This window comes from Malania oleifera, chromosome 1 (genome assembly GCF_029873635.1).
Source record: "Malania oleifera isolate guangnan ecotype guangnan chromosome 1, ASM2987363v1, whole genome shotgun sequence".
NCBI lineage: Eukaryota > Viridiplantae > Streptophyta > Magnoliopsida > Santalales > Ximeniaceae > Malania > Malania oleifera.
The window spans coordinates 75,314,709-75,327,912 of NC_080417.1; the positions used below are offsets into that span (position 1 = coordinate 75,314,709).

The 13,204-nt window shown below is 38.8% G+C and overlaps 1 protein-coding gene across 1 annotated transcript; it reads right to left on the minus strand.

Annotated features, from left to right (window-relative positions):
- Nucleotides 1–728: 728 nt before the first annotated feature.
- On the minus strand, nucleotides 729–1,184 carry LOC131143856 (uncharacterized). The gene has a single exon (XM_058092238.1). The coding sequence runs from the start codon at nucleotides 1,182–1,184 to the stop codon at nucleotides 729–731; it is 456 nt and encodes a 151-aa protein (XP_057948221.1).
- Nucleotides 1,185–13,204: the final 12,020 nt, after the last annotated feature.

A 13,204-nucleotide genomic window follows, 5' to 3' on the forward strand; every position in this document is an offset into this window, starting at 1 on the left:
CCACATATTGGTATTCCTACTCCCCTGGAGGTCTTAAAACTACCTTTTTCTTATGACAATCAATATTGGTGCAATAGGCAACTAAGCAGTCCATTTCCAGAATCATGTCAAACTAGTGCATATCTAGAACCACCATATTAGCAGGCAACATCTTTTCTTGAATACTAATCGAAAAATGTCTAAGTACCTTACTACACACTACTACGGTCCACGTCAGTGTAGCCACAGATAAACTAGTTTCCAGTGATTGTGTTTCTATCCCACATAATTTAACAAACTCCCGAGCCACAAAGGAATGTGTTGCCCCTGAATAAAATAAAACAATAGCTTTATATGACATAACATAAATGATACCTGTCACTACGTTGCTTGCTGCCTTAGCATCTCTCAGGGTCAAAGCATATACCCGCGTTAGGGCGATAATCATCTACTGGTCGCCTCGAGGTGCTAGATAGTTTTCTCGGTATGGTTAGGGAATTGGCGCCACATTTGCAGGTGTACAACAATACCACACCATATGGCCTGGCTGACTGCATTGATAACAAGAAATCACTCTAGCTCGCACTCTCTAGAATGTCTCTTGGAGCATCCTAGGCAAGAATGGGGCGCTGGATTGCCTTGCAAAAACAATGTCCTCCTACATGCCACTGACCCATATCATGTCTCCTCCATGGACCCAGACTCGTACTTGCCTAAAAACTAGGAGGTGCCAACCTCTTCCTCTAACTCTATCCCCTTGCACCTCTTAGTCGACTAGCCTCAGCTACAGTGGCTTTATCCACCAGTTCAAAAAAATCTCGTATCTTCAATAGTACCACCTGCTCATAAAGCTCATGCCTAAGCCCTTTCTCAAATCTCAGGGCCTTCCTAAATTCATATGGTATGATGAAGGGAGCACAATGCGACAGCTCCACTAATTTTGTAGTGTATTGTGGCACTGTCAAACGGCCCTGAGTCAAATTTAGGAACTCCTCCATCTTGGAATCCCTAATCGAGGAAGGGAAATTACGGTCGAAGAAAATCTCTTTAAACCTTCCACAGGTCAAGGCTACTAGTACCAGCCTCGGCTCTTCCTGGAGACTCACATCAGACCGCCAGTGCTCAGCCTCCCCCATCAATCTGAATGTGGCATATAGTACTCTTTGCTCATCGGTGCAGTGCAGTAAAGTCAGGATCTTTTCCATCTCCTGTATCTAGTTCTCTACCATGATCGGGTCTGTACTCCCTAAGAAAGCCAAGGGATTAATCCTGGTAAACTATTCAATCGTGCAGCCCTGACCTACTAATGGACCTCCTTGCTCCCCAAAAATATGTGCTATCTTAGTCATGACTTGCTGAGCAACACTAGGCAGGACTGCATCCGAATCACTGCCACCCATACTAGAGGGCCCCGTATCATCACCACCTCTAGCATGAGCATTACTATTTCGAGGGTCCATCTTGAAAATAGAGCAGAAGCAACTTTAGAATCCTATCATCATAACATGTCTATTACATTTATCTATTTAAGAACTATAGCATATTCTCCTATACCAACTACCTTTACATCCTCCTTCCTAGTTTAAGATTCAGTCTTACCACTTAAAAACATGAACCCACAATAGTTTACCATGACTTTCCTGAAATTGTCACCCCAGGAAAATCACGAAAATTACCACAAAATTTTCTGCCTCCATGCTACCAGATAGAACCCCAAATTCTAATCTTAATCCTCCCCAAAATCCATTCCTATACTCTGGTATTGTTATCAGCTGTATCCTAGAGTCTGCAGAACCAACAACCTAAGCTTTGATACCAAACTGTAATGCCATGTGTTTATATATATACAATTAGATACCTTTGATACCATAATAATGATAACAAAGTCCACCCAGACCCGAGGTGGGGTACTGGGGATACACCTATCCATCCTCATATTTTACCTACGCAGCGGAAAGCATAACACATTTAAACTTTATATACAATACCGGAGCACTACATGTCTCCAAAATATACATAACCCCCCAAAATAAATCAACCACTATTTCAAAGTTTATACACGCATAATCTTATTTTCCAAAATAAACCCACATACCCCGCACTACAGGGCGACATATCCTCTATCTCGAAGCTTGCTTCGCCTGACGTCTCGAATTTCCTAAAATGTTTAAAATCTATAAGGGTGAGACACCTCTCAGTAAGGATGGAATAAATTATTGTCAGTGTGTGGCAAATGAGTTTTACTGCAACAATTATCTATATACTTTTCTTATGCCATCCTTAAATAAATAAGACTTCCATATAATTAAATCGAACTATAGCATTCAAAACACATATATCATTGCAATTTATAATAAGCTCACCTACATGTATATATATATACTTATAATAGCATATAATAGATAGAATAATGCAGTTCAATAATTCCACACTTTACATGTTCCATTCACAATTCACATTCGCTGGGATTGAGGCGTTATGTCTCACCGTCCCTCAATCCAGCCATACACATCAGGCACTCGCTGAGAGACATTACATCTCGCCATCCTTCGTAGCAAGCCCTTGGCTAAATCTCGAGGATCGGGGCGTTACGTCTCGCCGTCCCCCCTTTGCCATTCTCAATAATCGTCATCAAGGCCTTACGTTTCGCCATCTCCCGGGATCTCTCTATAATTAATATCATTGGGGTGTTACATTTCGTTATCCCCCGGGATCATTCTGTACTATTACTTTAACAATACTAGTATTTTCACAATTTCCAATTATCCAGGCAATTATACTAGAACATCACATCCATAAAGCAGTATAAATCTGCCATTTCCATAATTTGGTATTAAATGCGGAGTCCATCATCATGAAATAGTCTAACTGGTTATTCTCATGCCACACAGGTTGAGTATAATTATTAATATAATAATTACCTTGTAAAAATATAAATTTTGCTAATGATATTGTATACCCTATTCTAGGGTTTTCTTGAGAATGAGAAATGTAAGAGATGGCAAAAGCCAAACCGTCGATGGTTTCGTGAGGGCCACAGAAAAACGTTGACGATTTTCTTTTTACCGCGAGCTGGTAACTGGTAAAATAGTAAAAAGGGATAGGTTAAAGCCCAAACCGTCAACGGTTTTGTGAACAGTGCCGAAAACCGTCGACGATTTTCTCTGCAGTAGAAATTATAAGGAGATTTCGTGAGTTATTTTTCATTAATCAAAGCAAAAATTCTCTCTCTCTTTGTAAAACCCTACAAAGCCCTCTTCATTCTCTCTTTGATTTCGGCTCTGTTAAAGCCCAGATTGACGATTAGGAACCACCACGAGGTTCCTAGGAAGATTCTCTGCAACTAAGGTGGAGCAAATTTTCAATTTAGGGTTCCGGGACATCATCCCAAAATCAAGGTAAGTAAGATATTTTAGGGTTTAATGGATTGTTTAAAATATTTGAAACCTAGGAAGTATTAGACGAAAGTTGTTTTAGGAAATGAGTTGTTTAACTTGGTAAAAATGTGATTTTTAGGGTTTTGAGCTACAAACGCCGTGGAGCGTATGCTTTAGGGTGTTAGTGGACCTCTCAGTAAGTCAGATAAGGGGAATAAATTATAGTAGTCTTTTCTGAAAATTATTAGTTGAGAAATATGAGAAATGGAAATATGATATTTTACTTGAAATTTATTATGATATGAATATCAGATGAAAATTGTGTGGCATATGATTTATACTGAAATGTATTTGAAATTGAGTTAAATGAGTTACATCAAGAACAATGAAGCTATGAAATGTGTATTGAAATATGAGATTTGAAATGTGAAAAATAATGAAAAGTGATTTGTACTGAAAAGTATCTTCTGAGAAATGATGAAACATGAAATATGGAAATACATTACTGAGAATTGTTGAATAGCGTGAAATGAGATATGTATACGTTATTATGAGAATAAAGTGTGTACTGAACTGATGAAAATATCATTGCAATGATGAAATGAGTTGTGAATACTGAAAATGTGAATATTGCATTGTTAATGCTGCAATGAGAATGATGAAATATGAATACTGATATATGAATATGAGAATATGAATATTGCAATGTGAATACTGTAATGTGGATATTGAAATGTGAATATTGCAACGTGAATACTACAATATGAATGTGAAATGGGAATACTAGAAATGTAAAAAATTGCATTTTGATATACTGCAATTGTGAAATATCGAAATGTGAAAATAGGAACCCTAATGGATGGATGTATTGTTGTAATGTGCACGGTACCGTTGCTAGTGGTGATTAAGTGTAACCACACGGACTCGTGGAGTGTGTGGCGTGATAGTTTGAATGAGCCAGTGTGAAGGGTAGTTTTGCCCCCTGAGTTTGTATCAGGGTATATGGCAGACCATTCGTACTACAGGCGAGTATATAGTGTGATTATTTTGATTTAACCAGGTAGGCCAACAACGGTTAAGTCTAGCCTTTCGGCCGCACAATCTTGACCATGCGGGGAAGCATGGCATGGAATATAGAGAATGAACTCGACCATGAGGTGAAGCATGGCATGGAAAATATCCTCAGGGTAGCCATAAGTTACAGACGCAAAAGTATTGGTTACCGAGGACACTCATGAGCTAGATGTGAAATGGAAATGAAATGGAATGGAAATGAAAATGAAAATGAAAATAGAAATGAGAATGGAAATAAGAAATGAAATAGCGTGAGTTAATAATATAAATAATGAAAGCGAAGTAAAACACTCCATCTGAGGGCTTATTGAGAAAGGTGAGTGCCTTACTAAGTATCAGTTGTAGCCAAACCCGAGTTAATTAGGCAAGGATATAAACGATATCAGAGTAAAGGGCGTGTAATCTCCCCTATTCTCAAGAACTTCGTTGGTAAACATGGGTGGCGTGGAAATGAATTTGGAAATGGAATTAAAACTTGTAAAAGCTTGTGTTTTATATTTATATGATTTATGAGTAGAAATGGTATATTTTCTTAGAAGATATTATCACTGAAATGAATATATGTTATGATATAATAAAAATCATATTGCCACACACTGTAGATAATTTATTCTATCCTACTTAGATTTTTCTCACCCAAACTTCTAAATATTTCAAGAAACCGAGATAGACCAGGTGATAGAGCTCCAAGATAGAAGGGAGCTGATACCCTGAGTAGATAGGGTGAGTGTTTTGAGTTAGGGATGAAGGATTTCCCTAGATTATTTTGTGTTTATTTTTGAAAATGTGTTAGACATGTATATATGGATGGTTTAGCATTCTGGTATGTGTATTCGACGTGGTATGTATAAATTTAATGACTTTCGTTGTTAGGTTTGTGTATATGAGAATGACTGTGTACCCTGTACCCACTTTGGCTCGGGTTATTTATAAATGGTATCAGAGGTGTTTATGTGGCCAATGTTGATTAATATGTTTGTTTATTATTTATATAAGAAAAAAATGGTATGAAAAATCGGGGCATCACAATTTGGTATCAGAGCCTAGGTTGCTAGGTTCTGCAGACTTTAGTAAAAAGAGGAATACAATACCAGAGTATATGAATGAATTTTGATGAAAATAGTGGATGGATAGATTGATATGTGAGTTAGTTATTTTTAGAGGATGAGATTGGAATTTAGGGTTCTATCTTGTGACCTGGAGGTAGGAGTTCCGTAGTTGTTTTTGTGTTTTTCCTGAGGTGATGACTTCTGAAAAACCATGGATACTATCGCCGGTTCTTGTTTCTAAGTGGTAGGATTGCATCTTAAATGGGGATTGAGAATGTTAAGAGATATTTTTATAGTAGATTATCTTGTGGGTTTTAGTATGCTGGGTGTGTTAGTGAATTATGATGATAGAGTTCTAAAACAATTTTATACCATTTGCAAGATGGATCCAGGGAGTAGTAGCTCACATTCTGGGGGTGATGATGTAGGGTCTCCAGTATGGGTGGTGGAGATCCTAATGTTGTACTACGTAGTGTCACCCAACAAGTGATGGCAGAGATGATTAGAGGTTCAGGGGAGTGGAGCTGCACGATTGAGCAATTCACGTGTATGAGACCCCCATCATTCTCTGGAGGAGCTGACCCACTTGTGGCCGAGAACTGGGTCCAGGATATAGATGATATGTTGGTAGTTCTACCATGTACAAATGAGCAAAAAGTACTGTTTGTGACATTTAAGCTAACAAGGGAGGCAAAGCGCCGGTGGAGATCAGCGAGACTGTTGGGGGAGCAGAGACTTGACCCTGTAGCGGTGACGTGGAGTTGCTTCAGGGAGATTTTTTCAAGAGATATTTCCCCGCTACTATCAAAAGTACGAAGGAAGCGGAGTTTCTGCACTTGACGCAGGGACCGATGATAGTACAACACTATGTAGCTAGATTCATTGAACTTTCTCGGTTGGCTCTATATTTGGTACCAGATGAGGAAAGGAAGGCGAGAAAGTTTGAAGAGGGCCTAAGATAGGGTCTGTTTGATAAGGTTATAAGCTTTCGGGCCCTGACATTTGCATACGTAGTGGATAGAGTTGCAGTGATTGAGAGTGGTTTTCAAAGAGGCACTGTAGCATAAAGCCAGGGAAAGAGGCTCGTGCCTTCAAATTTTCAGGTAGGGTCCACCTGAGGGCCTTGAAGGAGCTTGGATAGCAGAGGAGGTCGGAGACAGGGAGTGGGATATCAGGTAGTATAGGGCAGAAAGATGCCCCCTTCTTGTCCCATATGCTACAGGAGATACCCAGGAGAGTGTTGGGTTAGGGAGTTGGTTTATTGTCAATGTCATTAGCCTGGGCATATGGTGAGAGACTGCTGAGTACCATCAGCTATTGTGCCTGTCCTTAGACCATTCAGAGGAGGTGATCAGGCACCCCGAGGCGGACAGCAAAGGAATATCGCCCAAGCATGAGTCTACGTGCCAACACCAGGGGATACTGAGGCGGCAGGAGATGTTGTGACAAGTACAATTTCAATTTTGTCATTTACAACTATTGCTTTGTTTGATTCAGGGGCAACTCATTCTTTTATCATCCAAGAGTTTGTTAAATTTTTTGGGTTAGAAACACGGTAGTTGGGTGTCAATTTGTCAGTGGCTATGCCGACAGGAGCTGTGGGGATATGTGAGAAGGTACTTAGGAACTACCCAGTATGCATTCAGGGGAGGCCTTTATTATCTAATTTGGTGGTCTTGGATATACATAGGTTTAAGGTGATACTGGGGATGGACTGGCTAGTTGCCCACTATGACAATATTGACTGCAATTAGAGAGAGGTAGTGTTTAGACCTCCAGGAGGACAGGAGTATAGATTCGTGGGGTCTTGTGTGCGCACCCCACCACAATTGTTATCCTCCATTTAGACAAGGAAGTTGTTGCTAGAGGTTTGTCAGGGATATGTGGCCTGTGTGAAGGAGATATCAGAAAGGGAGCTGAGGTTAGAGGATATCCCAATAGTGAGGGTTTTTTTCGTTGTTTTCCCCGAGGATTTGCCAGAACTACCTCCTGATCGTGAGGTAGAGTTTGTTATTGATATGGTTCTGGGAATAGTGCCGATTTCGAAAGCACCATATAGAATGACACCGGTGGAATTAAAAGAATTGAAGGATTAGTTGAAAAAACTGTTAGAAAAGAGATTTATTCAGCCTAGTGTGTTGCCCTTGGGAGCGCCGATATTGTTTGTGAAAAAGAAAGATGGGTTAATGAGAGTGTGCATCGACTAGTGAGAAATTAATAAAGTAACTATCAAGAATAAATACTCACTTCCCCGCATTGATGATTTATTTGACCAGTTATAGGGGACACTAGTTTCCTAGAAGATAGATGTACGGTCTGGGTATCATCAAGTTAAGGTCAGAGTAGAGGATGTTCTAAAAACAATATTCAGGACTTGGTATGGCAATTACAAATTATTGGTTATGTCGTTTGGACTAACCAATGCTCCTACAGTGTTTATGGATTTGATAAACAGGGTATTTCACTAGTATTTGGACCAATTTGTGGTGGTATTCATTGATGATATACTAGTGTATTCAAAGAGTCGAGAGGAGCACAAGGAACATTTGAGGATAGTGCTTCAGGTGCTAAGGGAAAGGGAATTGTATGCAAAATTCAAGAAGTGTGAGTTTTTGCTTAAGCAAGTTACCTTCCTTGGACACATGATATTCAAGGGTGGTATCTCAGTAGATCTAAGCAAGATTGAAGTGGTAGTAGATTGAGTGCAACTAAAGCATGTGCAGGAAATCAGGAGTTTCTTAGGACTGGCTAGGTACTACTACAGATTTGTTGATGGTTTTTCTAAATTGTCGGGTCCTTTGATGAGAGTGACTAGGAAAGGTGTGAAATTTGAGTGGACTGATGAATGTGAGCAAAACTTCTAGGAGTTGAAGCATCAACTTATCACTGCACCGGTGTTGACGATCTCTTCAGGCGAAAAGGGTTTTGTGATCTACAATGATACGTCACATAAAGGACTCAACTTTGTTTTGATGCAGCAGGGGACAGTGATAGCATATGCCTCTCGACAGTTGAAAGAATATGAGAAGAATTACCTTACCCATGATCTGGAGTTAGCATCGTTGGTCTATGAGCTAAAAATTTGGAGACACTATCTTTATGGGGGTAGGTGTGAAATTTTCGCTAATCATAAGAGTTTAAAGTACTTTTTCACACAGAAAGAACTAAACATGAGACATAGGAGATGGTTGGAGCTGATAAAAGATTACGACTGCACCATCAGTTATCACTTGGGAAAGGGTAATGTGGTAGTTGATGCTTTGAGCCGGAAATCAGTGGAAGCATTAGTGTCTACAGAGGTGATGCAGCATCCGGTCCAGATGGATTTGGAGAGACTTGGGATAGAACTCGTAGAGGGCGATCACCAGGCATTCATTGCCAATATGGTGTTGCAGCCGACTCTACAGGAAAGAATTAAAGCTACTCAGAGGAGTGATGCAGAGTTGCTAGAGCTTATAGAGAAAGTACAGGATGGTCAGGAGGCATATTTTAGTATCTTAGATTATGGAGCCTTGAGGTTCCATTCCAAGCAGTGTGTACCTGCTGACCCTGAGATTAATAAAGTGATTCTGGAAGAAGCGCACCAATCCCTGTATACGGTGCATCCTAGTAATACTAAAATGTATAGGGATCTTCAAAAGTATTTTTGATGGAGCAGTATAAAAAGAGAGATCGTCGAGTTTGTAGCGCAGTGTTTGACATGCCAGCAGGTGAAAGCTAAGCATCAGAGACCGGCAGAGTCATTGCAGTCACTATACATTCCTGAGTGGAAATGGGAGCATATAGCGATGAATTTTATCACAAGATTACCACCAGCACTACACAGACAGGATGCCATTTGGGTTGTCGTAGATCGACAGACAAAAACTACCCATTTCCTACCTATTAGAGTTAATTACTCCTTAAATAGATTGGGAGAGTTATATATATATATATATATATATATATATATATATAGGAGATAAGTTAGAATGCATGGTGTGCCAGTGTCTATAGTTTCAGATTAAGACCTATGATTCACATCCCATTTCTAGAGAAGTTTGCAAAGAGCATGGGTTCTCAGTTGTTGTTCAGTATAGCTTTTCATCCTCAGATGGATGAAAATATGGAGAGGATGATACAAATATTGGAGGATATGCTACATACTTGTGTGTTGGATTTTGGAGGCAGTTGGATATGGTTTATGCCACTAGTCGAGTTTGCATATAATAACAGTTATCAGGCCAGCATTGGGATTGCACCATTTGAGGCATTATATGGTAGGGGATGCCAATCCCTATTGTACTGGATGAAATTTGGGAAAGACAAATATTGGGGCCACAGTTGATACAACAAACTCAGGATAAAGTCAGACTCATCAAATACAAGATCAAAATAGCATAGAGTCGGCAGAAGAGTTATGCAAATACTCGCTGAATAAATTTGGAGTTTAACATAAGGAATCATGTGTTTCTGAGAGTGGCACCGCTTAAAAGAGTTATGAGGTTTGGGAAGAAGGGTAAACTAAGCCCTACGTTTATTGGACCATTCGAGATTCTTGAAAGAGTGGGTCCAGTTACCTACAAGTTGGCATTACCACCGATTTTATCTAGAATTCACGACGTATTTCATGTTTCCATGTTGAGGAAATACGTCCTAGATCCCTCCTATGTGATCTAATATGAGGCACTGGAGCTTAGTGATGCCTTGTCTTATGAGGAAGTGCTAGTGCAGATTTTGGATCAGAAAAAGCAGGAGCTGCATACGAAAAGCATACCACTGGTAAAAGTTCTATGGTGCAACCATTTAGTAGAGGAAACTCCTTAGAAATTAGAGGAGCGGATGCGCTAGAGATACCCACATCTGTTTAGTGGGAATCAGGGTTAAGGTATGTATTTTGATTTGTACAGTATAGGATAGGTAAAGTTTTGATTTTGATAAGAATAATTTTGGGAGAGTTTTGTTTGAATTATTGTAATCTCCCAGGACCGTAAATGTAACCACAGTATTTCTCTGCCATAAGTGAGGGTAACTAATAAAATGGTGGTATTTCTTCTTGAGAATGAGAAATGTAAGAGATGGCAAATTTCGAGGACAAAATTTTATAAGGAGGAGAGAATGTAAAGACCTGAAAGATATAAAAATAAAATAAATTTTAAGAAAGGAGGAAATTCGGTTTGGGAAGCCAAACCGTCGTCAGTTTCGTGAGAGCCGCAGAAAACCATTGATGATTTTCTTTTTACCGTGGGCTAGTAACTAGTAAAATAGTAAAAAAGGACGAGTCAAAGCCCAAACCATCGACAGTTTTGCGAACAATGCAGAAAACCATCAACGGTTTTCTCTGTAGTGGAAATTATAAGAAGATCCCGTGAGTCATTTTTCATCAATCAAAACCAAAATTCTCTCTCTCTTTCTAAAACCCTACGAACCCCTCTTCATTCTCTCTTTGATTCCTACTCCATTAAAGCCCGGATTGACGATGAGGAACCACCACGAGGTTTCTGGGAAGATTCTCTGCAAAATTGGCAGAGTAGATTTCTAGTTTTGAGTTCTGGGGCACCATCTCAAAACTAGGGTAAGTAAGATACTTTAAGGATTTTTAAATTAATTTGGAGTATAAAGAGTTTATAGATTTCTGAATGATAAATGTTATGGGAGTTGGGTTGTTTAATTTAGTAAAAATGTGATTTTTAGGCTTTTGGGCTGTGAACACTGAGGAGCGTCAGATTTGGGGTGTTAGTAGAACTCTCAGTAAGCCCGGTAAGGGGAATAAATTATAGCAGTCTATTTCTGAAAATTATGAGTTGAGAAATATGAGAAATGGTATCATGTTATTTTACCTAAAATTTATTATGATACAAATATTAGATGAAATTTGTGTGGCATATGATTTATATTGAGAAATGTTTAAACTGGGTTAAATGATTTACCATGTGAAATATGTAATACTGAAATGTGTTTTGATAAGAGAATTGAAAAATGAGAAAATGATGAAAGTGAAATGTGCAGGAAATGTATCTTCTGAGAAAATGAAGAAATGTGAAATATGAAAATGTGTTTTGAGAAATATCGAGTAATTGTGAAACGAGATATGTATATAATAGTATGAGATGAGATGAATTATGAATTGAGAAAATATCATTGAAATGATGAAATGTGTTGAGAATACTAATATTGAAATGTGAATATGTGAAATGAAAATATTACAATGTTAATTCTGCATTATGAAAATGAGAAATGTGAATATGAGAAATATGATTATGGGAAATGTGAATACGTGAAATGTGAATATTGCATCGTTAATTCTGCAATATGAATATTAAATTGTGAGAAATGAAATGTGGAATTCCGAAAGGTGAATACAGACATGTGATTGATGAAATGCCAATACCACATAATGATTATTGGTATGTGGCAGTGATAACCCTGATGAATGGATATGGAAACCCTAAGATGTGTTGTGATATTAAGCATGGTACCATTTCTAGTGGTGTTAGTGCAACCACACGGACTCATGGAGCGTGTGGCGTGACAGTAGACTGAGTTATATAGTAGAGTTGTTGTGCCCCTGAGTCCGGATTAGGGCTTTTGGCTAGCCAGTCGTACTATAGACATGAGATATATGATGATATTTGACCTAACCGGGTTGGCCAATCGCGATTAGGTCCAGCCTTTGGGCCGCACAACCCTATTCATGGGGGGAAGCATGAGGTGGAAATATATCCTCAGGGTAGCCATGAGTACAAAAATAGATGTATTGGTAACTAGTGACACTCATGAACTTGATATAGAAATGGAAATGAAATGATAATAGAAATGAAAATGGAAATGAAATGAGAATCAAAACAAGTAAGAAAATGAGAAATGAAATTGCGTGAGTTAATAAAATAATTAAAGCGAAGTAAAACACACTACCTGAGAGCTTACTGAGTAAGGTAAGTGCTCTGATAAGTATCAGTTGTAGTTGAACCCAAGTTAATCATGCTAGGCTGTAAACGATATCAAAGTAGAGGGAAGCTACTTGTATGGGCGGGTAATGTAGAGACCTAGTGAATTATAGCAATTAAATAATAAAAGAGAGAGAAAAAGGAAATTTTTAAAAGGGGTCACAATAGGTCCTTTTGCGTTCATCGAATATTGGGGACGTTGACAGGGAAACATGTCTTGTCGATGAGGAATTACCGAGAGGGCTATTTCAAGTCCTGAAGTTTGTTGACGAAGGTTATGAGTTCATCGACGAACTCCCTTCATGACCTCGTCAATGAAGTGATGTGTCTCGTCGACGAAGATCAATGTATAAGTATGCCAAATTCAGATTTCAGCGCAGAAAACTAGCATGCAGCTCTTTCTCTCTCTAGATTTCCATTCCCTTTACCTTCTCTCTAACTTTTTGGCTTGGGTTTTTTCCAGTTCGACGATCCGAAGCCGCCACGCTACTCCTAGGAAGATTCTCTTTATATCCACTAGAGTAGATTGTTGGTTAGGCTAACTTGGGAACCATCCCAAAATTTGGATAAGTAAGTTAATTTCAGTTTTTTTTCAGTATTTGGTGTTTCTGGACTGAGGAGGATAATTTAAGAAAGCAAATATTGAAGGTTTTTTTGGAAAAATGTTAATTTCAGGGTGTTGTGCTGGGAACACTGAAAGTGTAGGAATTGGGGGGTTTTTTGGGCTCCTTAGTAAGTCAGGTAAGGGGATAAACTAAATCAGAATTTTTCATGAGATTTATTATTTTACAGCATTAAA

Bases quoted from the DNA above. Each gene is read 5' to 3' on its own strand.
- LOC131143856 (XM_058092238.1), bottom strand. From the start codon at position 1,184: ATGGAAAAGATCCTGACTTTACTGCACTGCACCGATGAGCAAAGAGTA.